Genomic DNA, 24,914 nt, shown 5'->3' on the forward strand with positions numbered 1-24,914 from the left:
CAGCCCCTTTCTCTCTCTTCTCCCATTCCTCATTTACATGCAGCCTGAACAAACAAGAGTTTGCTGTACATTCTGCCTGTAAAAGAATAATACGTGAACGTTGCTTTGAGTCAGCGAACGGGGCAGATCAAGTGAGAAGTGATCTGACCAACAAGGATCCAGTCAGGAGGATGCTATGAAATAGCATAAATCTTAGATCTTAGGAGATTGTTCAAAAAGGAGAGAGCTGATCCAGGACGAGTGGTAATTCTTCTTCAGAATAAAGACCTTGTCGAATATAATGACTGGACCAGTGGTTTTAATTTTAGAGAAATACTAGAACCAAACCAAAACATTGATAGATAGTAGAAAAAATTAACAGTTAGAATTACTCCCCTTTAACTGGATTTTTGTTCCAAAGTTCAAATTTTTACTTAGAATTAAGGTTTTCTTTGCAATCTGAAATTCTCCTTTATATCTTGAACTGCTAACATTTTAAAAGCACAGGTAATCAATCTGTTAACTAATAACATTATGACTAAAAATATTGCCATTATTATCTTAAACACAGTGGTATATTATTGTTACTACAGTAAAGAATTGCCTGGGTGTAACTGCTGGAGACCTGAACATGGTTTATCACATTTTCCGATCAATTAGTTTTAGACTCAACAAAACTACATGAGGGAATTTGTAAGGTGTATTGAGAGACTCCCATTTAGATCTTGATACCACTTCTTTATAGAATCTGTCAAAAATGTGGATTATCACTTTTTTGAAGTGGCAAAATGCTTCATGAAAGAACATCGCTTGTGGAGCAAGTAATAACAGTAACCTCTATAGTGTTGTATCTTTGTAGGGCATTCTCCATGTGAAAAATAGTTCTATCAATTTTAGCTACCTGAATTTGGTAAAATAGTTCCTTTTTCTCTCCATTGTAAAACTTGAAAAGTTAGGGGCCAGGCACGCTGGCTCACACCTGTAATCCCAGCACTTTGGGAGGCCGAGGCTGGCGGATCATGAGGTTAGGAGATCGAGACCATCCTGGCTAACATGGTGAAACCTCGTCTCTACTAAAAATACAAGAAATTAGCCGGGCGTAGTGGCAGGTGCCTGTAGTCCCAGCTACTCTGGAGGCTGAGGCAGGAGAATGGCGTGAACCTGGGAGGTGGAGCTTGCAGTGAGCCAAGATCACTCCAGCCTGGGTGACAGAGCGAGACTCCATCTCAAAAAAAAAAAAATTTGAAAAGTGAATGTCATCTTACAATTTTTTTCTCCATTGTGGAAATTAACTTAAACATTACAGATCTGCCGGGCGCGGTGGCTCAAGCCTGTAATCCCAGCACTTTGGGAGGCCGAGATGGGCGGATCACGAGGTCAGGAGATCGAGACCATCCTGGCTAACACGGTGAAACCCCGTCTCTACTAAAAAATACAAAAAAAAAAAAAAACCGGGCGAGGTGGCGGGCGCCTGTAGTCCCAGCTAATGTAGTCCCAGCTACTCGGGAGGCTGAGGCAGGAGAATGGCGTAAACCCGGGAGGCGGAGCTTGCAGTGAGCCGAGATCCGGTCACTGCACTCCAGCCTGGGCAACAGAGCAAGACTCCGTCTCAAAAAAAAAAAAAAAAATTACAGATCAGTTTTTTAAAAATCATTTTTAAACTGTGCTTTAATCATTGATAAATTGTAATTGATCTAAATAATAATGAAGTTTAATAGATAAGATTCCATAATGATCTTTTTGTTTTGGTTGCATGTGTTTTAACAGATGACTTGCTGTTATAGTTTATTCATATAGTGAGCATTTACTGCGTACAGATTTGTACTTGAGAACTCAATATTGTACACGCTTGAGTCATCTTGAATGTGAATAACACAAGCTTCTAACTTTGGCCATATTTCTCTAATGGGTGTGTGTGCTATTAAGAAAAAATACTGGCCAGCATTAAAAGTTATAGCCTAAAATATTTAGTGTGCATTTCCAGTTTGTTTGGAAACTAGTTGGCATTTTTAAATTTTTCTCAGCACTAATACAGTGGTATGACATTTTCTTCATTGCTAGGTTACTTAGTTATAATTTTTTAGGAGTCTGAATTTGACTGATCCCTACAGCTGTTAACACAGATGTCCCTGGTTTATTTCACTTTATGGTATTGCTTCATATTCTCAAATTGGAATGTTACAGTATTTCATCCTTGGGATTCAACAGTTTTGGTTTGCTGAGAAATCAATTACAGATTAAGAAGTGATTTCTTTGTTTTTTTTTTTTTTTTTTTGTTGAGACGGAGTCTCGCTCTGTCGCCCAGGCTGGAGTGCAGTGGCCGGATCTCAGCTCACTGCAAGCTCCGCCTCCCGGGTTTACGCCATTCTCTCGCCTCAGCCTCCCGAGTAGCTGGGACTACAGGCGCCCGCCATCTCGCCCGGCTAATTTTTTGTATTTTTTTAGTAGAGACGGGGTTTCACCGTGTTAGCCAGGATGGTCTCGATCTCCTGACCTCGTGATCCGCCCGTCTCGGCCTCCCAAAGTGCTGGGATTACAGGCTTGAGCCACCGCGCCCGGCCAGAAGTGATTTCTTTGAAACATTAAATAATGATAGATGGCTTGTTTACTGGGAAAAGAGAATGAATGTTATCAGTGAATTGGGATAAAGTCATTATTTTGGAAAGGCAAAGAATACAAGTTTATGGAACAGAATATGGTTTCCTTATTTGTTTTGTATGTGGGGCTCATTATCTTTAACCTTCGTTGATCATTGTGGAGTCAGAAATGAGGGAAAGCCTCACCTTGTGGCTTTCCCGCCTTCGTTTTTCCTTTTTAAATTAGAAATAATGCTGACCTCTCAGGATTGTTAATCAAACTTAAATGAGAATACACATAAGGAGATGTATTCTGTCTATTGCTGTCTCGTTTACTTTGCTATATGAAGCCAGTTGAGGAAGCTACAGGTATAAGTGGCAATGAGAGCTTCATCTAATCTTATGGATTTAGAGAATGGAGATAGAGAAGATAATTTGGAAATCCAGTTGATGGAATTTGTCAGTGAACTACCTGTGCTGGAAGGCAAGATGTGGGAGGAGGTCAGTAGTACTAGTGCTATAGACAGTAGAGATTCTGCATGACTTTAGGAAACATGCCTGTACAGAAGTTGGTGAGAGAAGGAATATTAAGAATTAAATAGCTACAGTGGAGCTCGTCTTTAAAGCAAAACTAGTCTCCTGTTAATTAAGCGATTTGACGTAGGGACATTGGCTAGACAGTAAACTAATAAATTAACTCTGTAACACAACACCTTTGCAGCTTGTACAATTTAAGTTCGTACATAGCAAAGTACCAAGTAAATACATAACATGAATGACTCAAAACTCTGAAAATCATGTTCACTTTCTAGGGGCCTTGTTCTTGTCTTCTGCATTGCCATCCCAACTCACTCTCTTAAGGCTTTCCCTCTTATACTAGTGTTTTCATAAGTTACTGATGATGCATACATTATTCAGTGCTTGGTGATCTGTCCAGTCTCAATTCCAAACCTTTCCTTTGTGTGTGCTGAATAGAGGCAAACATCGTCAGATGTTTGTAGAAGCATTAATCAGCCTGTAGTATTTCCCAAGGCAAAGCAACTTGCAGTTAGATCTTGCACCGTCGAGCCCTGTGCTTCTGTGCTGTTTATTTCCCTTTCAGAGCCTCATGGCCTCCCGTGAGGCTTGAGTGAGCAGATACTAGCTGGTGGGCCTGCTGTTTTGGTCCTAGCAATGCAGGAAGGCAACATGACAGCTTAATGGCTCAGATACACTTTGGCAGAAAGCCATTCTTTAAGCTTTGAATTGTGGTTAAGACTGCTTCTTCAGAGTGGTTTTCATTTTTACCACAAATGTAGGTTTGATCATTATAATGTAAGTTACAATTGAAAAGAAGAAATATAAGTTACAATTCAAAAGAAGAAATGTATTGTTTCGTATTAATACTCAAGCAAGAAAGGCATTTCCTTTTTCATGTAGTGGTGTTACATAAAATGTTTTGGAAATCTCTTCTCCCCCATTCTGAACATAGGAATTTTGATTCCCATCATTTTATTTTAGTTTATTGTGTTATTTTTAAACTCATATGTAAAATATCTACAATGTCCTATTTTATATGTGTTTAAAAGTGGCAATTGCCATATTTAATTTTTTCCTTAGGGGCAGGCTTCTCTGAAATAGCTTAACCCATTATAAACCTGACTCATGGTCTTGTCTTTGTGCATTAGACCTTATTTCGAAGGGCTCCATAAATGCTCTGGTCTGTGTTATTGAAAAGGAAAGATGCACTGCTGAATTCAAGTACATGAAGATATCAAACTGTGTGTCAAAGGTTTGGCTGCTAAGAAATTGGCCAAACATGGTTTGATGGAGGCTGAGCTGGTACTGTGTCTGTGTAATTTCTACTAACAGAAAAAAGAACACAAAACCTCTTCGTTAAATGGAACTATATGTAGATTCATGTTCTTTTTCAATTTAGAAAAAAAGCGTTCCTTGCAGAATTCCGATTGATAGTGTAAGCCGTACATTCAGAAGACTGTCACAGTCTCTACTGCAATTGTAACATAGTGCTCTTGTGCAGGAAAAATGCAAGATAAATTGTTTCAGAATCAGATTTATGACATATATGTGCACACCCAAGTGTCTTTGTGTGTATATATGTAGTCAAAGTGTGACACCCATAACAGATGTCTTTAGATTTCCTGAATTTTGTGTTTACAGCTTTATTTTACTTTTTTTTTTTTTTTTTTGAGATGGAATCTTGCTCTGTCACCCAGGCTGGAGTGCAGTGCACGATCTCGGCTCAGTGCAGCCTCTGCCTCCTAGGTTCAAGCGTTTCTCTTGCTTCAGCATCCTGAGTAGCTGGGATTACAGGTGCCCGCCGCTACGTCCAGCTAATTTTTTGTATTTTTAGTAGAGATGGAGTTTCATCATGTTGGCCAGTCTGGTCTCGCACTCCTGACCTCAGGTGATCCACTCGCCTCAGCCTTCCAAAGTGTTAGGATTACGGGTGTGAGCCACTGCGCTCTGCCATGTTTACAGCTTTAGAAAACATTTTCTTACTTCTAGTTATCAGGGAAAAATTTACTCTGTACCCTTGTGAAATTTAGTCAGTAACTGAAGGATTGGGAAGGTAATGAGTTTCCTTTCAGATTTTTTGTTGCCCCCCTCACTCACACCAAATCAGTGCTATATCATAGAAGGTTTTAGGTCAGTTAATGCACTTTACGGTTCTGTCATAAAAATTCATATCCTGTCACCCTTTTTTTTTCTTTTTTCTTTTTTTTTTTTTTGAGGCGGAGTCTCGCTCTGTCGCCCGGACTGGAGTGCAGTGGCCGGATCTCAGCTCACTGCAAGCTCCGCCTCCCGGGTTTACGCCATTCTCCTGCCTCAGCCTCCCGAGTAGCTGGGACTACAGGCGCCCGCCGCCTCGCCCGGCTAGTTTTTGTATTTTTAGTGGAGACGGGGTTTTTTTTTTTTTCCTAGATGGAGTCTCACTGTGTCACCCAGGCTGGAGTGCAGTGGCACGATCTCCACTCACTGCAACCTCCGACCCCCAGGGTTCAAGCAGTTCTCCTGCCTCAGCCTCCCGAGTAGCTGGGACTACAGGCATGCACCACCATGCCCAGTTAATTTTTGTATTTTTAGTAGAGACAGGGTTTCACCATGTTGGCCAGGATGGTGTCAATCTCTTGACCTCGTGATCCACCTGTCTCCCAAAGTGCTGGGATTACAGGCCTGAGCCAATATACCCGGCCCCTGTCACCCTTTCACATTGTAGTGTCCATAATTGAAATGCAATTAAATTCTGTCCTAATGCAGAGTACGTGGAAAATCATGAACATTATAATCTAGTTAACATTTTTGAGCAGAATTTACCAGTATATGAACTTGCGCAAGGTAGTTTCTAAGCTGATTTCCTCATCTGTATGATGAGGATAATAATACCTACCTGGTAAGATTGATGTGGGGGCTGGGCGCGGTGGCTCATGCATGTAATCCCAGCACTTTGGGAGGCTGAGGCAGGGGGATCACTGGAGCTCAGGAGTTCGAGAGCAGCCTGGGCAACGTGGTGAAACCCTGTTTCTACAAAAAAATACAAAAATTAACTGGGAATGGTGCCTCACACCTGTGGTCCCAGCTACTGGGGAGTAGGATCACTTCAGCCTGTGGAGGTTGCAGTGAGCCAAGATTACATCACTGCACTCCTGCCTGGGTGACAGAGCGACACCCTGTCTAAAAAAAAAAAAAAAAAAAAAAAGAAGAATGTGGGTATGATGTGAAATATGCATACAAAGTATGTAACATAGTGCCTGCCCTCCAGTAGCTGCTATTGCAATGTACTTCATATGGATAGGCACCGTGTTTCTTATTTGCTGCTATCTGTTCCAAGTGTCTAGTGTGGTACCTAACACCTAATGGGTGTTGAATAGTGAAAGGGAAAAGGAACCAGAATCTAGGAGAACAGTTAATTATTACCATTCTCCCTCATTCCTCTTCGTCTCAGTTTTAGGTGAAATAGGCAAAAGAATTTCACTACTTTAACAATTTGAAGTGAGGGTGAGAAATAAGAGAGAAAGTGCAAGGAAGAAAACTGTGTGACATCTTGTATGTACAAGCCAGTTTTCCATAATCACATTGTGGATTTTCCATGGAAGACCTTCAGTCCCCAGCAGTCTTCGTTGGGATGCACACAAAGCGCGCACGAAGCCCATCATGTAGCAAGTCAGGGGAAAGGGATGCTTGCTGTGTGCTGTCTGGCTGCCCTTCCTAGGGAGGTGTGGATTCTAGAACAGACTTCACTATGCTTCTCTCTCCTTTTGTATCCTTACCTTGATGGTAATAGGAACAATTTATATTCATACATATACTCCTCAGGTTCCTTTTTATTTCCTTTTTATTGCTAGTTTTGACACCTACTTGTCTGTTTTTTCTGTTACTGGGCAGCTGGATCCACCTGACCTCTCAGTAACATAGGACCCCTCACAACTGAGCTTAGTTATCCCTTTCTAAGCCATAGTTTAAGGACAAACTAAATATATATTTTTTGTGGTAAAATATACATAATGTGAAATTAACCATTTTAGCCAATTTTAAGTCTGCAGTCCAGTGGCATTAAGTACATTGATGTTATTGTGAATGTACTTAACCATCACCAGCATCCATCTCCAGAACTTTTCATCCTCCCAAACTGAAACTCTGTACTCATTTAACAATAACTCTCCATTCTCCCTTCTCCCCAGGTCCCTGGTAGCCACCAATTTTTCTGTCTCCATGAATTTGACTACTAGGTACCTCATATAAGTGGAATCATATCATATGTGTCCTTTTGTGTTTGGCTTATTTCACTTAGCATGTCTTCAAGGTTTATTCATGTTGTGTTGTAACATGTATCAGAATTTCTTTCCTTTTCAGGCTGAATCATATCCCATCATATGTATGTATGTACCACATTTTTGTTATCCATTTGTTCACTGTCAGTGTACATTTGAGTTGTTTTCCACCTTTTGGCTATTGTGAATAATGGTACTGTGACTATTAGTGTACAACTGTCTTTTAATTCCAGCTTTCATTTTTTTCTGAGTATATGCTCAGAAGTGGAACTGATCGATCATATGGTAATTCTGTGTTTGTTATTTTGAGGAACCATACTGTTTTCCATAGTGGCTGTACCATTTTGCATTCTCACTAGCTATGCATGAAAGTTTCCAGTTTCCCTTATATCCTTGCCAACCCTTGTTACTTTATTGTTATTGTTTTTTGTTTTAAATCAGAGCCATCCTAATGGGTATGAAGTGGTATCTCACGGTTTTGATTTGCATTTCACTAATTAGTGAGGTTGAGCATCTTTTCATGTGCTTATTGGCTACTTGTGTAGCTTCCTTAGAGAAATGTCTATTCCTTTGCTCATTTATAAACCAAGTTTCTTTGTTGTTGAGCTGTAGGAGTTCTTTATAAAATCCTGTATCGATATTTGATTATATGTATTTTTAAGGCAATATAAATATATACTTGTTTTGAAGGGACCATTTCAGTTTCACAGTATTCATTAGATTAGATATCATTCAGTAATCCAGCCTTGAAAGAGTAGTAGTGGACTTACTTAGTGCTGGACACTATTATAATACTTTACATATATGAACCTTTTTGATTACAAGTACATTTATCTGTGTTTTCTGTTGAAGTAACTGAGGCACACAGAGTTTGAGTAAATTTCTTGCTCTAGGTCACACCACTAGTTTGCAATAAAGCCAGGATTTCAGTTTAAGCAACCTAGTTCCTGAGTCCATGCACTTAGCCTGTATGAGAAACTGTGTATGTGCTCTCATCAAGTGACACTTTTCAGGTCTTGAACACTGCTTTCCCTCTGTCAAAGATTTATCTTACTTTTTCCAGTGGCCAAACTAGAAGGCAGACAAAATCATCAGGGAACTGTGACTGAAATTCATAAAGGCATGTGTGCCATTTTAAAGGCGGTTCATAAGATGAAGTGAGGCATCTGAAGGAGTTATTAGTAACAACTGAATAAACACTCGGAACCTCTTTAAAGTTTCATTGTATTTCTCTTTGTGGCAAACCCTTAGGTTTGATGTGATTCTTTGTTTGAGTCAGGCATATATTTTCTAAAATGGTTTCCCTAGTGAAATTTGCTTACTGAGACATTTTTTTTTCCTGTAAATTCTTTACTTATTTGCCTTTCTCTGTTTTTATTTTAAGCCGCTTATATTCTAGAGTTGATGCTTGAGTGGCTATCAGTTGATGTGTAGAGAATGCAATTTTATCTTGTATCTTGTAGTTTAAGCCAAACTTAATTGGTAAGACAAAACAAAACTTCTTTGTCAAATTATATAATGCATTTTAAAGCAAAATGCAATTTTTGTCGCTGCCCGTTATCACTAGTAATCACGTGTAGGGTGTGTGTGTTTTATGTATACACTGTGGAAGGGGAGATGAGAAATGTAGATCTCATTTCTCTTTCAATATTGCTGTTACTAACTGGGTGACTTTTTGTGTGAGTATATGGGCATAACTGGGAGGTACTGTGTTAACTAGCAATTTATTCCTCATTGTACACGTGGATTTAAAATGTTTTTGTTACTACAAATGTTGCTTTATTGGACATCTTTGTATCCATGTTTTGGCACAGTAACAGATTATCTACCTGTATAATAAATTTCCAGAATTGACATGGTTAGGTCAAAGGAATGCACATCTTGAATTATAATAGACATTGGCAACATGTTAAAAGGGTGCACAAATTTAAACTCCTGACAGTGTGTGCAAGTTCTTTTGTCTCCACTTGCACACTGACACTGGGTATTATCAAACTTTAAATCTGCAGCAAGAAATTCTTCAGTAATTGTCTTAATAACATAAAAATTAGGCCAGGAAGCTGGCCAGAATCTCTTACATGTCACCTCCGATGAATGTTTTTTGGATAGGCTTGTCACTACTAGGTTCTGTAGCAAGCAGAGATAGGCCGGCATCTTGATTAAGAGATGAGTGCTTCTCTAGGTGTCACTTCTTTGTTCTGATATTTCAGCTTGCAGAAAAGTTGCACAAATATTAGAAGGAAGTTCCCCCAGATACCTCAGTGTTAACATTTTACCACATTTACCTTATCCTTGTGTATATCTGTACGTACACATATGCATACACATACCCACATGCATGCAAACTGTTTTCCCTGCTTAAACCATTTGAAGGTAAGTAGACGTTATACCCCATTCTTCTTAAATACCACAGTGTGTGGTTCTAAAAGTAAGGATGTTCTCTCTTCCATAACCACTGTACAATTATCAAAATCTGGAAATTAAAATTGCTAAAATCCTATTATGTAATTTACAGATTTTGTACAGATTTTGCCAGTTGTCAGTGTAATGTCTTTTTTTTTTTTGAGACGGAGTCTCGCTCTGTCGCGCAGGCTGGAGTGCAGTGGTGTGATCTCCACTCACTGCAAGCTCCGCCTCCCGGGTTCACGCCATTCTCCTGCCTCAGCCTCCTGAGTACCTGGGACTACAGGCGCCCGCCACCTTGCCCGGCTAATTTTTGTATTTTTAGTAGAGACGGGGTTTCACCGTGTTAGCCAGGATGGTCTCGATCTCCTGACCTCGTGATCTGCCCGTCTCAGCCTCCCAAAGTGCTGGGATTACAGGTGTGAGCCACTGCGCCCAGCCAGTGTAATGCCTTTTATAGCAAAAGTAAATTCTGGACTGTAGGTCCCTTTCAGTTGCTGTGTGTCCTTAGTCTCCTTTAAAATGGGCCTGTTTTTTGTTTCATTTTGTCAGCTGTTCCACAATTGGGATTTGTTCCTCAGTTTGGCTTTGTTCCTTACATTTAGATTCTGGTTCTGTGTTTTTGGCAGTAATAGAGTATCAGAGAAGTGACGGTGTCTTCTTAATGTACTATATCAGGAGGCATTTGATGTCAGTTTGTCTCATTCAGTCTTGATATATGAAATGTGGAGTAGTTTGCCCAGAGTCTGATTGCCCCTCTTTTTTTGAGGCCATAGATTTAAAAAATTTCTTTTTGAGGCCATACTTTTCATTTAAGGCCTTCATATAAGATATTAATGGAGACCCGTATTCTCACAGTTTAGTTGTGGTGTCTGGATAGTGGGGCTTATGGCTGTTAGAGATTTAACCCAGGGGAATCCCTCTCCAGGTATGGATATTTGGAAAGACATGAACCAAACCTGGGAACAGTATTGGAGGAACTCAAAAATCCAGATGCTGAGGGTGGCTGCAGTTGATGCTGTTCAATTACCCTCATTTAGATCTTTTCATTCTTCCTGCTTCTTTACGTAAGCTGCTGGAAGAATGTTATAAAGAGAAGTTCATTGGTGTTTGTTTTTTTTTAATTGAAAAAGGTAGAATAAAAGGACTTTTAAAAATTAAGTAAAAGAGACTGAGTGCGGTGGCTCAGGCCTGTAATCCCAACCCTTTGGGAGGCTGAGGCAGGTGGATCACTTGAGGTCAGGAGTTCAAGACCAGCCTGGCCAACATGGTGAAACCTTATCTCTATAAAAATACAAAAATTAGCTGGGCATAATGGTGGGTGCGTGTAATCCCAGGTACTCAGGAGTCTGAGGTGGGAGATTTGCTTGAACCCAGGAGGTGGACATTGCAGTGAGCCAAGATCGTGCCATTGCACTCCAGCCTGGGCAACAGAGCAAGACTCTCCATCTCAATAAAATAAATAAATAAAATAAAATAAGAAAATGGTGCTTTTCAGATGTTTCTGTACAGCAAACATAATGAGAAGAAAGTACATTTCTTCACCTGAAGTGGCCAGCTGCATGGCCTGTCTTTGAAATCTACCCCATAGGATGTGGGGTTTTTTGGTTTTATTTTGTTTTGTTTTTTCTGTGACCCGGTCTCATTCTGTTGCCCAGGCTGGAGTACAGTGGTGGGATCATAGTTCACTGCAGCCTGGTACTCCTGGGCTCAAGCAATCTTCCCGCCTCAGCCTCGTAAGTAGCTGGGACCACAGGCATGCAACACTGTATTAGTTTGTTCTCACACTGCTATAAAGAACTGCTTGAGACTGGATAATGTTTAAAGAAAAGAGGCTTAAATGCTTCAGTTCTGCATGGCTGAGGAGGCCTCAGGAAACTTACAAGCATGGCAGAAGGCAAAGGAGAGATAGGTACCTTCTTCACAAAGCGGCAGGAAAAAGAGCATGTGTGGAGGAGGAACAGTCAAACACAAAATCATCAGATCTCATGAGAACCCACTCACTATCATGAGAACAGCTTGGGGGAAACTACCCCCATGATCACCTGCTACCAGGTTCCTCCCTCGAAACATGGAGATTATGGGAATTAAAATTCAAGATGAGATTTGGGTAAAGACACAGAGCCAAACCGTATCAACCACCACACCTGTGTAATTTTTAATATTTTTGTAGAGATGGGGTCTTTGTTGCCCAAGGCTGGTCTTGAACTCTTGACTTCAAGTGATACTCCTGACTTGGCTTCCCAAAGTTCTGAGATTATGGGTGTGAGCCACAGTGCCTAAGAGAGAAACATCTCATAGGATGTTTCTTCATAAAAATGTTTAGTAGATGAGATTGTTCAGGAGAACACATCTTGCTTTGATCACCTTTGTTACTGTGGCCGAGGACAACTGGTTATAGCTAGCCAGGTTTTGAGCAGCATTGCCATTAAATGTGGCTTTTAAGATAAGAGCAGTTTCAAAACTAGAAATTGAAGTAGGACAAAGGCTGACATCGTGTCTTATTCTTGTGTGACTTAAGCTGCTTTCTGCACCTGTAGGTGGAGAATGAGTAAACTTTTAAAAGTAAAATTACATATTTATTTAAAAATGTATTTTCATATATTAACCTCTTCAATCATATTCAGTAGGTACAATATTTAAGTAGTTTCTGAATGTTTTGTTTTTATGAATTATATAGGTGAACACCTATAATTGTCCCCCTACTCAAGGTGCTCAATACTGTTTGGTGAATGAACAGATCTGGACACAAGGAGCAATAGTAGTCTTACTAATGAGCCTGTTATGTATTTTTTTGTGTGTGTAAAACTAAACAGTTTCTTAGTATCATTTAACTTTTCATACTATTGGTTATCGCAGAATATAGTAGTAATGTATATCACCTATTTGTTTTCTTCTTCTGGTTCATATTTGCCTTGCGTTATGGATCAGGTGGCCTATTTTTTCTCCAATCAAATACTGCTTCATGGTTCAGAAATCCCAGTACTTTTGAGCTGCCTAAAATTTATATACTGTTTACAGCAGATTGGTGTAAAGTTTGGTTTAATTACGAGTTTGGATTGCTGATGCTTTTTTAAAACTTCTCTCCAGCACATACCTCACCATGTTTCTTGTCTTAATTAATGTTAATCCCGTTATTTTATCTCATTTTGTGTGTTACAGAGAAGATTTGTGAAATAGAGAAAAATAAATAACTTCTAGTTTCACAACCCAAGGGCAAGTAGGGTGTCCCTGTGAGCTTGTTTTTTAAGCCAGCTATGTTTTTCAAATCAAAGTTGTAGTACTGTTACTAGACAGCATTCTAGATAGATTTTTGCTTTGTTTTTTTTGTAGCAGTGTAATTACTATATTTTTCTGTATTCAAAAACGTTTTTTCTTTTTCTTTTTTCCTTTTCTTTGTGATATTTGAGTTGGTTTTCTTAGGTGAAGCATCTGTTAGCCAGAAAAGGTGTTAAGATGGTGTAGTTTTGATAACTTTTATCACATTTGTCCTCAATACATTTGTGGTCATATTCACCTATCTATTAAGGAAGTATGTAGAAGCAAATGTATGTGGTTTGGGAGAAAACAATACCTCCTCCGTGAGTAAAACAGAAGTATATATATATTATTATGTATGCAGGGTTTTTACTTACTTCAAAATTTGAATGGATTGGAGGATATGTGGGAACCTCAATACTGTTTACAGGTAGGAAGCACTATGTTTAATGATAGATTGCAACTTAAAAAAAAAAGTCTCATACTTCCAGGTGTATGAAATCAGATTAACCTACAGCAACTGGCATTTTCCCCAGAAGTTCTTCCTTTGAATATAAAATCATTGTTTTCTTAGAGGAGGAAAGCTGCTGAAATTAAAGTAAAATGAATTTCCTAGTTTTAAATTTTACTTATGACATATATATGGTGAATAATGTAAATTTTCTTGAGCCATAGTGTTATATGAGCCTTACTGGGTGGTGATGGTAAGCAAATGTTTTCTTTGTTGGCGCTATCAGTCTGAGGGAAAAGTATACAGAACATAAAGCAAGAAGGAAAGGGCATGTTACAAATCAACTATATCCTGGCTCATTTTTGCTTTGTTTTTTTTTTGTTGTTGTTGTTGTTAAAGCCCAGAATCATAACTTTTTTCTTTAAATGTATGCCAGGATTATTACATTTAATTAAAACTAGATTTTACGTAGTATGCAGAAAATTTGAGAATCCTACTCATGCAAATGAGATATTGACAATCTATACTTAGCAAAAAGATAAATTGAGCAGTAGCAATGATTCTTTGTTACAATGAGTAATTAACTCATTATTTCGTGAAGTTAAAAGGGCCTCTAGATGCGTAAGGATTGATTTTTTTCCCCATTGTTAAATGCACCATATACTTATTATCAGAAATGTTTTACATAATCATTGTCTAAACATGGTTGGTCCAACTTACTTCTGGTTTGATTCTCAACACAGATCATGTCAGTAGGCACCTTATTTTTAAAACAGAGTGCAAATAAAGATAAAAATGTGTACCTCCTTTCCCAGTGTCCGTATTGCAAGATGAGAGACAGTATAATCAGTTATTGATTTGTAATTCATTAAATTATAATCAATCCGTGAGTAGTTGATAGCTGACTGCTGTCATTCTGCTGAGAAGTGATTATTTTGGTTGCATAAAATAAATATTACATTGTGAATTTTGTTTAATCAAATTAGTAGTGGAAGTGGACTTTGGTAAGTGCAGGATGTATGTAGTACCTTAGTATATAACTTGACAGTTTTTAATGCGTATTCCTATGGAGATTTATTAAATAATTAGAATTTAGTGTGATTGTGAACTCAGAATTATGCATTGTCTTTTTTTGTTTTATTTTGTTTTATTTGAGATAGGGTCTCAATCCTGTTGCCCAGGCTGGAGTGCAGTGGCTCAATCAAAACTCATTGCAGCCTCCATTCACAGGCTCAGGTGATTCTCTCACTTCAGCCTCCAAGTAGCTGGGACTACAGACTCCAGCTGCTACACCCGGCTATTTTTTGTATTTTTAGAAGAGACAGGGTTTTGCTATGTTATGCAGGCTGGTCTTGAACTCCTGCACTGAAGCAATCCACCCACCTTGGCCCTCCACAATGTTGGGATTACAGGCATGAGCTCTTGCACCCAGCCAGAATTATGCGTTGTCAACCTGCCTCATTCCTTTTGAGTTTTTTCAAACAACTCATTTTCTTATTATTTCCCTACTCCAATATATACAGTAACCATTAGCTTTAATGAGATAAATAGGAATGTGATTGCATATGCATTAGAAAGATCAGGATTGCATGCAATTAATAGAAATGTTTTATTATATATAGAAGGAGCAATTTGATCTTAGTAACATTTATGAGATTTCTAGCCTTAGGATGGCTCCTAGAAGGATGTATCATTTTGTGTAAAATGCTGTCCATACTCAAGAGGCAAATATATTGAGCTCTTTTGCATATATTTTCTGTGGGGCTCGAGTGTTACTGCATAGGCATGTTTTGTAAGTGTCGACTTGATCTAATGGGCATTTCCAAAAAAGGACTTAGATATTTTAATTAATATTTACTTGTTAATCTAATATTGACAGAATTTCAGAGCATCAAGGAGCAAAATTTACAGTTGAATTTTGAGTGCGATGAATCTCTTACTAGTCATGTAATAAACCTGTGTTAGATCCTGTGTTACATACATCCAAAGGGGCACTGGCTGGTTACATATTTAGTATTTGTAGCTGGTGTGATGGGTGGCAGCATCATTAAAATGCTTTATCTCGTTTGTTAACTGTGTGTCTCTAAAATTTTTACCATTTTAAGCCCTTAGGTAGAATTTGGTCATACCTCACTTTGCCTCTCTTTATAAAGTATAACACTGCATATTCACATATGTATAAATATCTGTGCCTAAAGAAGTATTTTAAAGAGTATCTTAAACTGTTTGGCTTTTGTAAACTATATATAACCTATTAATGCAGTTTTATTGTAATCATATGCTACAGTGGTACATTTAATCAGTGTAGAAAATTTTTTTGTAGAAAAAGATTCAGATTTTTGCATTTAATTCTATAGCTGGAATTCCATAGCTGGGTTGATCAGTAGTTCAGTGTTTTGAAATCTGTGTTCTTCAGCCACCTTGCTGGTGTTACCAGTAAAACATTGTGTTTTGTTTCTTTCTTTGTTTTTGAGATGGGGTCTTGCTCTGTCACCCAGGCTAGAGTGGAGTGGTGTGATCTTGGCTCACTGCAGCCTCGACTTCCTTCACTTAAGTGATCCTCCCACCTCAGCCTCCTGAGTGCCTGGGATTAGGGGCTCACGCCACCATGCCGGGCTAATTTTTGTACTTTTTGTGGAGACAGGGTTTCGCCATGTCTCAAATTCCTGAACTCAAAACAATCCACCCACCTTGGCCTCCCAAAGTGCTAGGATTACAGGCATGAGCTACCATGCCTTGCCTTGTTTCTTGATTTTAGAAATTGAGTATCATGTGGGATAAAATCAAACAGAACTAATTTATAAGTAATTCTTATTTCAAAAACTTGGGTTATTTGCCCATTTTTTGTGCTATTTCAATTAAAGCCATTTTTCAATATTTCAGGTTTAATGAAAATATTAAAATATTCCAGTCACAGATAATTATTGCTTATGAATTATGAAGTCATAAACAGTATCTTAGGACAAATGAACAAAATGAACTAAATAAATGGGATCCTATGACTTCTATCACAAAAGTTAATAATCTTGTGGGACATTACAAGTACACTAGAGAAATCTTTAAGTCAAATAAGACTTAATACCCTGTAACTGTGTTTATGAACAAGTTACTTAACTATTTATAACTGTAGTCTTGCTTCAAAATGAAAAACAACTTCTCTTGGTCTTTTTCAAGCGCTGTGCCTTCACTGTTTCTTTCAGAAGTTTACACTTCCTATTTCAGAGGAAATAACAGGTTGTCACATAGAAACCACAGTTTCTTCTTCATATACTTATTTATCTCTATTAAAATCATATTTAGTTCCTTTAGTTACTTTGGCTTAACTGCTTATAGCTAAAAATGATAATAATTACTAGCTATTATTGAGTATTTACTGTGTTTCAGGCACTATTCCCTCTCCTCTCCTCTCCCCTCTCCTCTGCGCTCTCCTCTCTCCCCTCTCTGCTCTCCTCTCTCCCTTTTCCCCTCTCCCCTCTCCCCTCCCCTCTCCTCCCACCTTTCCTTTCCTCCCCCTTTTCCTTTCTTCTCCTCTTTCCTCTTCTTGACGGAGTCCCACTCTGTCTCTCACGCTAGAGTGCAGTGGCGCAAAGGTGCGATCTTGGCTCACTGCACCCATTGCTTCCCAGATTCAAGCGATTCTCCTGCCTCAGCCTCCCAAGTAGCTGGGATTACAGGTGTATGCCACCACACCCAGCTAATTTTTGTATTTTTAGTAGAGACAGGGTTTCACCATGTTGGCCAGGCTGGTCTCGAACTCCTGACCTCAGGTAATCCACCCACCTCGGCTTCCCAAAGTGCTGGGATTACAGGTGTGAGCCACTGCACCCAGCCTTATGTGTTTTCTGTATATTAATTAATATGTTTAGTTCCCTCAACAACTCTTTCAGGTAAGCACAGTCACTGTGTCATTTTTACAGATGAGGAAACAGGTCTAGAAAAGTCAAGTAACTTCAGGGTCACACAGCAAGTAAATACTGAATCATGGATTTGAACCCAGCCAGTCTTACTCTAGTCTTTCTCTTAACGGTCACGTTGTACTCCAGTTCTAGCCTGAATTGTGCTTTCTTGCCTTTGCTCTTGTTTTTCTCTTTGCCCTCTCCCAACCAGTTGAAATGCTTCTATGTTAGGCCATTTTAAAAATAGGCAAATTAAATAGTTAAAATCTAGGAAGTCTCATCTCTGCCTAATGCTTAATTACTTTGTGATATTGGGCTTATTGCTTTTTACATATTTACAGTGAAGCCTACGTATACCCAACAGAATTTTCTTTTTCTTTTTCTTTTTCTTTTTTTTTTTTTTTTTTGAGACAGAGTCTTGCTGTGTCACCCAGGCTGTAGTGCAGTGGTACAATCATGACTCACTGCAGCCTTGAACCCTTGGGCTCAGTCTCTTCTCCCACTTTAGCTTCCTGAGTAGCTGTGGCTACAGGCATGCAGCACCACACCAGGCTAATAGAATTATTTTTTAATGATTACATAGGGTGTATAGCAAATGTATAGCATAGTGCCTGAGACATGATGAACTTTGTGAGGGTCGTTGGCTAGTTGTTTTATACTAGCCGGTAAGTCGTCTCTAAAAGATACTGTCCTCCCCATCTAATCAGTGTGTTACTTGTTCAGAGTGGGTTTGTAAGGCTGAGGGCATGTTGTTTGTGTTTAAGAATCATGTTTAAATGTGTGTTTTGTAATTTTGGGATACAAATACTTACCAGAGGATTTCTCTCTTCATTGTTCTTCAGTGAGGTTGAAGTGTAAGTCATAAAGGAGATTTTATGATGCCTGAAAAGCTTTCTGTAGAGTGTGTCATACAGCTTACTTAACTTTATTTTCTTTCTTTATTTTTTTTTTCCAGGAAATTTGGTGAGCGGCCTCCACCTAAACGACTTACTAGGTGAGTATTATATTAGTCAGCTTTTCATACACAAATTTATGAAAGTATAAATCCTATTGTTTTAGATATTATGTTAGTTACCCTTGAAGTCATTCAAATATTACTATCTAGAGCATAAACTTATTCTCATCCTTCCTTTCCCTCACCTCTCCTCCCCTCCCTCACCAAAAACGGGAATAAAAGGAATAGTTGAAAAGGGAAAGTGAAACCTTTCTTAGAATTAGTCTTGAGTCTAATGTAGTGAATACAACATGGATGGCAGTGCAGATAGCTTTCTATATCTAGCTATGGTTAGCCCATCACAATTTGTTGATTGCAGGTGAGATTTGAAAGTAAATGCTTTTAGGAAAGAGTTTTAAGAAAAAGAATTTCTACCCATTTTAAGAAAACACAAGTTTTATCTATTTTTAATGAGTATAAGTTGTACAATTTACATTTTAGTTACGAATGTTAAAAGTATTAGTCTTGAGTGATTTTTAAGATTTCTGGCAGCCAGAGTTGTAAAATAAAGAGACCTAGTTCTATAGCCATGTCCTAGAGTCAGTGCAAACCTTGCCTTATTAGCCGTTTATTTTTGGAGACTTGCAAGAAAATTGTATGTATATGTGTATATGTCTGTCCTTCTTCTTCATAAACTCAACTGAGATCACACTCTTATCATTGTTCTACACCTTTTAATGCCACTTAACAGTACATCTTCTACCTTGATATTTCCCCTTAATGGCTCCATGGTTTTTCATTGTTTCATACCACTTTTAATATTTCACATTGATGACCATTTAGGTTATTTCCAAATTATTGCTATTGTTTTAAAAAGCTGTTACACTTAAAGAATGATGGGGACCTACAGAAGCATACAAAGGACAGTTCGAAGGGGAAATCTGGGACGCTTTGATTATCAAGATAAATAATGAGAGTAACAGATTAAAACCTATGTAATAAAACAGCAGCCTAAAAGTCTATATGGAGATAATTAATCTCAGGGTAAATATTATTTATTTATACAAATAAAAATTATTTATAATCAGTAAACAGGGCAAAGAGGATAGCTTTTCCTTATAGACACATGTTGCCTAATAAATTAGAAGGAATGGTGGCATTAGGAAATTAGGCTTTGACAACCTCATTAGGCAAAAATCATCAGTGGATGCTTACACTACTGGATTAATGTTTGATGACAAACACCATATTTACAGAGCTCAAAGTATATACTCACAACATATGTATTTAATGATAATAGGGAAAATTAATAACATGATAGTGGAGAAACCTGTCAGACATCACCTTAATTATGTAAATTATTATCACCAGTAATGAACAGATAGGTATCATGTGCATCCCAAGAAAGACATATCATATCACTTTTGTGGTATTTTTGCCAAAAATGCATAAGCTACATCCAAGAATAAGGAAACATCAGACAGAAACAAATTGAGGGACATTCTAGAAAATGTTACTTGCTTTTCCTAAATTTTAAGATTATAAAACATGAAACACTGCGAAACTCTTCTAGATTAGAGGAGACCAAAGAAACAAAGCTATATTTAAGCAAATCCTGAACAGGAAAAAATTTTTTTCTTTTGCTGTAAAGCTGAAGTGGCCAAATGTTTTCTGTAATGGATCAGATAATAAACATGTTGTTTAGAGGGCCTCACTAAGTGTGTTAGGACTTCTCGACTCTGTCCTTGTGTCTCCAAATCAGCCATAGACAGTATCTAAAAGAATGACATATCTGTGTTCCAGTACAACTTTATTTTGTTTACAAAAACTAGTGACCCTCCTGATTTGACCTGAGGGCAGTAGTAGTTTCTCAGAATACCTACTCCACCCACCAGGGGACCCTCATAAAGGACTTCCGTAGGACAGCTGGCAAAATTTGAATCAAATCTGTAGATTAGGCATTAGTATTGAATCTGCAAAAGTTGTATACAAGAATGTCCTTGTTAGGAAATAAACACTGAAATATTTTGGGTGAAGTAGTACTATATCTGCAACTTGCTCTTAAATGATTTAAATAACATAATATGCAAATAAAGTGTAAAATGTTAACATTATGGAGGTCTGAGTGAAAGGAGACTAGGAATTCTTTGTACTAGTACTATTACAACATTTCTGTAATCTCAATATTATTTTTAAATTTAAATTTTTTTTGGAAAAAGCATTACATAAATTCTAGGTTAAGTAAACTGGGAAAATATAGCTTGTCTCACAAGGCCATGTAAATATATTTTCAGTTACTTTTTTTCATATATATATATTCTGTTGAGTCAGTTCTGGTGAGTGGAATTGCTGTATTCATATGTCTAGGCATTTTGAAATTTAAAATTTAACAGTTTTGTTTCATTACCAGCAGCAGTTAGAGTGACTGCTAATGATATATTTTGATGAGTAAGTTAATGTAAAATAACTTTCTCTAAAAATAACAATCAGTACAATGATAATAAACCTCATAAGGAAATGTGCCTTTCTTTCCCCTAAATAGATACAATAAGTCCCATTTAGTTTATCATTATTTTCCATTGTTTGCCCTTTAAGCAGTTTCCTCTCTTTGGAAAACTTGAGTAGCTTTTAAGACTTTTGCCTCTGGCCAAGATAGAGTAACATGGAGTAGAATTACTCTCTGGCTTGGAACAAAAACCTGGACAAAATATGTAAAACAACAGTTTTCCAGGTATTGAACATCAGGTATAGAAGGATAAGTGATTACTGAGAAACTGGGAGTCCACAGAGGGCAAGATAGCAGGGCTGCAAAATGGAGAGGAATTAACTGTATAAATAGATCCAGAGATCTATCACAGAGGTTTCCTTTCAGTCTTCAGCTACATACTGATCAGCATGTGTGTGTAAGGAAACTACTCCGTCATGGGGATTGGGGAAAAACATCCCCAAAAATTACAGGAAACAATTTCTAAAGTTCACTTAGGACTATGAATTGTGCCTGTTAACAGTAGCCAGAGTGGAAATCTCATAATTTATGGGGCATTTGCTAGACTGCTCAGAAGGGTTTTGTTTCAGTAGTGATATAAAATTGGGTCCAGGCATGATGCTCTGTTTTCACCTGGCAAACTTAAAGAAGGATTGAAAAGATCAAACTTAATTGTGTACCAGACCAAAGCTCAAGAATATAGAAATAGAAAAATATCCAGCACTAAGAAAGGCAAAATCAAAACATACCAGTCATACAAAGGAGCAAGAAACTATCCATAACAAGAAAAATCAGTAAAGCAAAACCAACCCAGAAATGACATGCATGATAGAATTATTGGATAAGAACATTAAAACAGTAATTTTTTTGTTTTTTTGTAGAGACAGGGTCCCACTATGTTGCCCAGACTCGTCTTGAACTCTTGGCTTCAAGCAGTCCTTCTGCTTCCTTGGCCTCCCAAAGTGCTGGGATTACAGGTGTGATCCACGGTGCCCAGCCTAAAATAGTTATCATATTTGTGTTCTATATGTCCAAGATGCCAAGATCAAGAGCTGGGAAAATTTTTCTTTGAAGGGTCAGATGGTGTATATTTTAGGTTTTGTTGCCCATATAACCTCTATCATACTACTAAGCAACAGTAGACCATGTGTAAATAATTAGAGTGTCTGTACAGTGAAGTATAGCTTTATTTGTAAAATGGGTGGTGGGTAGGATTTGGCCTACAGGCTGTAATTAGTAGATACCTGAGCTAGAGGAGAGGTTAGAGACATAGATTACACACACACACACATACACACGCACGCACACACTCAAATCTCTAAAGATGAAAACTACAATATTTAAGGTGGAAAAATGCACTTGGGATTAATTTCAGAATGGACAAAGAGTAGATTAGTAAACAGGAAGACAGAGAAATAGATACTGTCTAAAATGAAGCACACAAAGAAAAAGTCTGAAAAAAAGTGGTGAGCATTAGTGAGCCATGGTTTATTGTCAGGTGACTTAATATATATGTAGTTAGTCATTGTAGGGAGAGTATGATTAAAACAATATATGAAGAAATAATGGCAAAAATGTTCTAACTGGAAAATTAGTGAAAATTGTAAAACCACAGATCTAAGCCGGGTGCTATGGTTCACGCCTGTAATCCCAGCACTTTGGGAAGTTGAGGCGGGTAGATCTCTTGAACTTAGGAGTTCAAGATCAGCATGGGCAACATGGTGAAACCGTATCTGTACCAGAAAGTTAAAAAAAAAAAAAGTTAGCCAGGAGTTGTGGCACGTGCCTGTAGTCCCAGCTACTTGGGAGACTGAGGTGGGAGGATCACTTGAGCCCAGGAAATGGAGGTTGGAGGTTGCAGTGAGCCAAGATCACACCACTGCATTCCAGCCTGGGTGACAGAGTGAGACCCCATCTCAAAAAAAAAAAAAATCAGTTAATCCTGAGTACAGAAACTACCCGGAAGTACTCTATAATCAAATTGATTAAAGTCAGTGATAAAAAAACAACAGAAAACAAAAGACAAATTATGCACAAAGGAACAAACAGAGGATGACAGCAGGTTTTTCATCTGAAACCTTGCTATGGATAAGACAGAGCAAGTGCTTTGAAATGCTCAAGGGGGACCTATACTTGTCAACCTAGAATTCTATACCCAGTAGATATATACCATTTTAGGCGTAGTAAAAATGGAAAGAATTTATTGCAAATAGGCCTTAGCTACAGTGTTAAAATAAATTCTTCAAGCAGAAGGATGATCATACTAGAAAGAAATCCGATTCTGTACAAATTACCAATTTCAAGAACAAAAAAGGTGACATCACTACAGAGTACAGATATTTGAAGGATAATAAGCAAATATAATAATTAACTTTTTGCCAATAATATTCACCTTTTGAAGAAATGCACAAATTTTTTGAAACTAGCAAACTACCAGAGCTTACTCAAGAAGAAACAGGTAACCCGAATAGTCCTATATTTAAAGAAATTGAACTTATAAACCTTCTGACAAAACTGCAGGCCCAGATGGCTTCACTGTTGAAATTCTACTATATGTTTAAGAAAAAAATTATCTCAGTTCCATACACACCCTTTCAGAAAATTGGAGAGCAGGACATACTTATCAGTTCATTCTGTGAGCATAGCATTACCCTGTTGCGAAAAGTAGGCAAGACATTACAAGAAAATGAAATTACAGTCCAGTATTCCTTGTGAACATAGTTATAAAAAGTCTTCACAAATTTTCAAATGGAATCCAACAATATATTAAGGGGATGATACATCTTGACCTACTGAGCTTTATCTCAGGAATGGAAAACAGTTCATGTAATTCAATATATTAATAGAACAAAAAAGGAAAAATCATATGGTTATCTCAGGGGATTTAGAAAAAGCTTTTGACATCCATTCTTAATAGAAATTCTCAGCAAACTTGGAATAAAAGAGAATTTCCTCATCATAGGGTTCCTATGAAATAACTACATTTAACAACATGCTGTTTGGTGACACACTTAATGTTTTTCCTCCAACATCAGGAACAACACAGGGATGTCTGCTTTCACAGATTTCATTTAACATTGTATTTTGATGTACTATAAGGCCAGAAAAAGAAGTGAAAGACATCTAGATGGGAAAGAAAGAAGTGAAACTGTCTTTATTTGCAGATGTCATGATCATCTATATAGAAAATTCTGCGGAATCTTGCTACTAGAACTAATAAGTGAGTTTAGCAAGGTAGTAGGATACATGATTAACATACACAACTAAATTGTATTTCTGTATACTAATGAGCAATGGGAAATTGAAATTTGAAGGCAATACAGTTTACACAGTAGTATAAAAATATATGTAATTCCATGGGAAAAGTCTGACAAAAGGTGCAAAAACTCTACACTGAAGACTACCAAACACCACTGAGAGAACTTGAAGTCCTAATTAAATATTCTTCAGGTAGAAGACCTAATATTGTTGAAATGGGCCAGGTGCAATGGTTCACGCCTATAATCCCAGCACATTGAAAGGCCAAGGTGTGAGGATCACTTAAGACTAGGAGTTTAAAACCAACTTGGGCAACAAAGTGAGACCTCATCTCTACAAATAATAAAAAAATTAGCTGGGCATGGTGGCGTGTGCCTATGGTCCCAACTACATTGGGAAGCTGAGGCAGGAGGATTGCCTGAGCCCAGGAGGTTAAGGCTGCAGTGATCCATGTTTGCGCCCCTGCACTCCAGCCTAGATGACAGAGCGAGACCCTGTCTCAAATAAATACATATGGTTAAAATGTCAGTTCTTCTCAAATTGATCCTATGGATTTAACACAATCACAGTCAAAGTCTCAGCAGGCTTTTTTGTAACAGCTGACAAGCTGCTTCTAAAATTTATATAGAAATGCAAACAACCTTGAGAAAAAAGCAAAAAGAACTTGGTTTCAAAACTTATTACAAAGCTGTGGTAGTTTAAAGTATTGTATTGGCATAAAGATAGCTAAGTAGACCATTGTGGCAGATTAGTGGCCAGAAATAGTTCTTCAGATATATGGTCAGTTGCTTTCCAGTCAAGGTGCAAAGGCAATTTAGCTAGATTTTTTTAAAATGATAGTCTTTCTAACAGTTGATTGTGGAACAATTGGATATCCATTGCTCCTTCAACCTGCCCCCAAA

The 24,914-nt window shown here is 37.9% G+C and overlaps 1 protein-coding gene across 6 annotated transcripts in view; it reads left to right on the forward strand.

Annotated features, from left to right (window-relative positions):
* RBPJ (recombination signal binding protein for immunoglobulin kappa J region) overlaps nucleotides 1-24,914 on the forward strand; it is a 114,779-nt gene that overhangs the window by 49,678 nt on the left and 40,187 nt on the right. For 4 of the 6 annotated variants that reach the window (XM_033213927.1, XM_033213929.1, XM_033213930.1 and 1 more), the window contains one exon: nucleotides 18,291-18,329. In XM_033213927.1, coding sequence (XP_033069818.1) covers nucleotides 18,291-18,329 — 39 coding nt within the window. Of the gene's footprint in view, nucleotides 1-13,397; nucleotides 13,419-17,867; nucleotides 18,001-18,290; nucleotides 18,330-24,914 lie in introns of those variants that run through there. The other 2 variants (XM_033213928.1, XM_033213932.1) reach the window with 2 other exon arrangements.

The sequence above is a fragment of the Trachypithecus francoisi genome, unplaced genomic scaffold (genome assembly GCF_009764315.1).
Source record: "Trachypithecus francoisi isolate TF-2019V2 unplaced genomic scaffold, Tfra_2.0 Lachesis_group1, whole genome shotgun sequence".
Lineage (NCBI taxonomy): Eukaryota > Metazoa > Chordata > Mammalia > Primates > Cercopithecidae > Trachypithecus > Trachypithecus francoisi.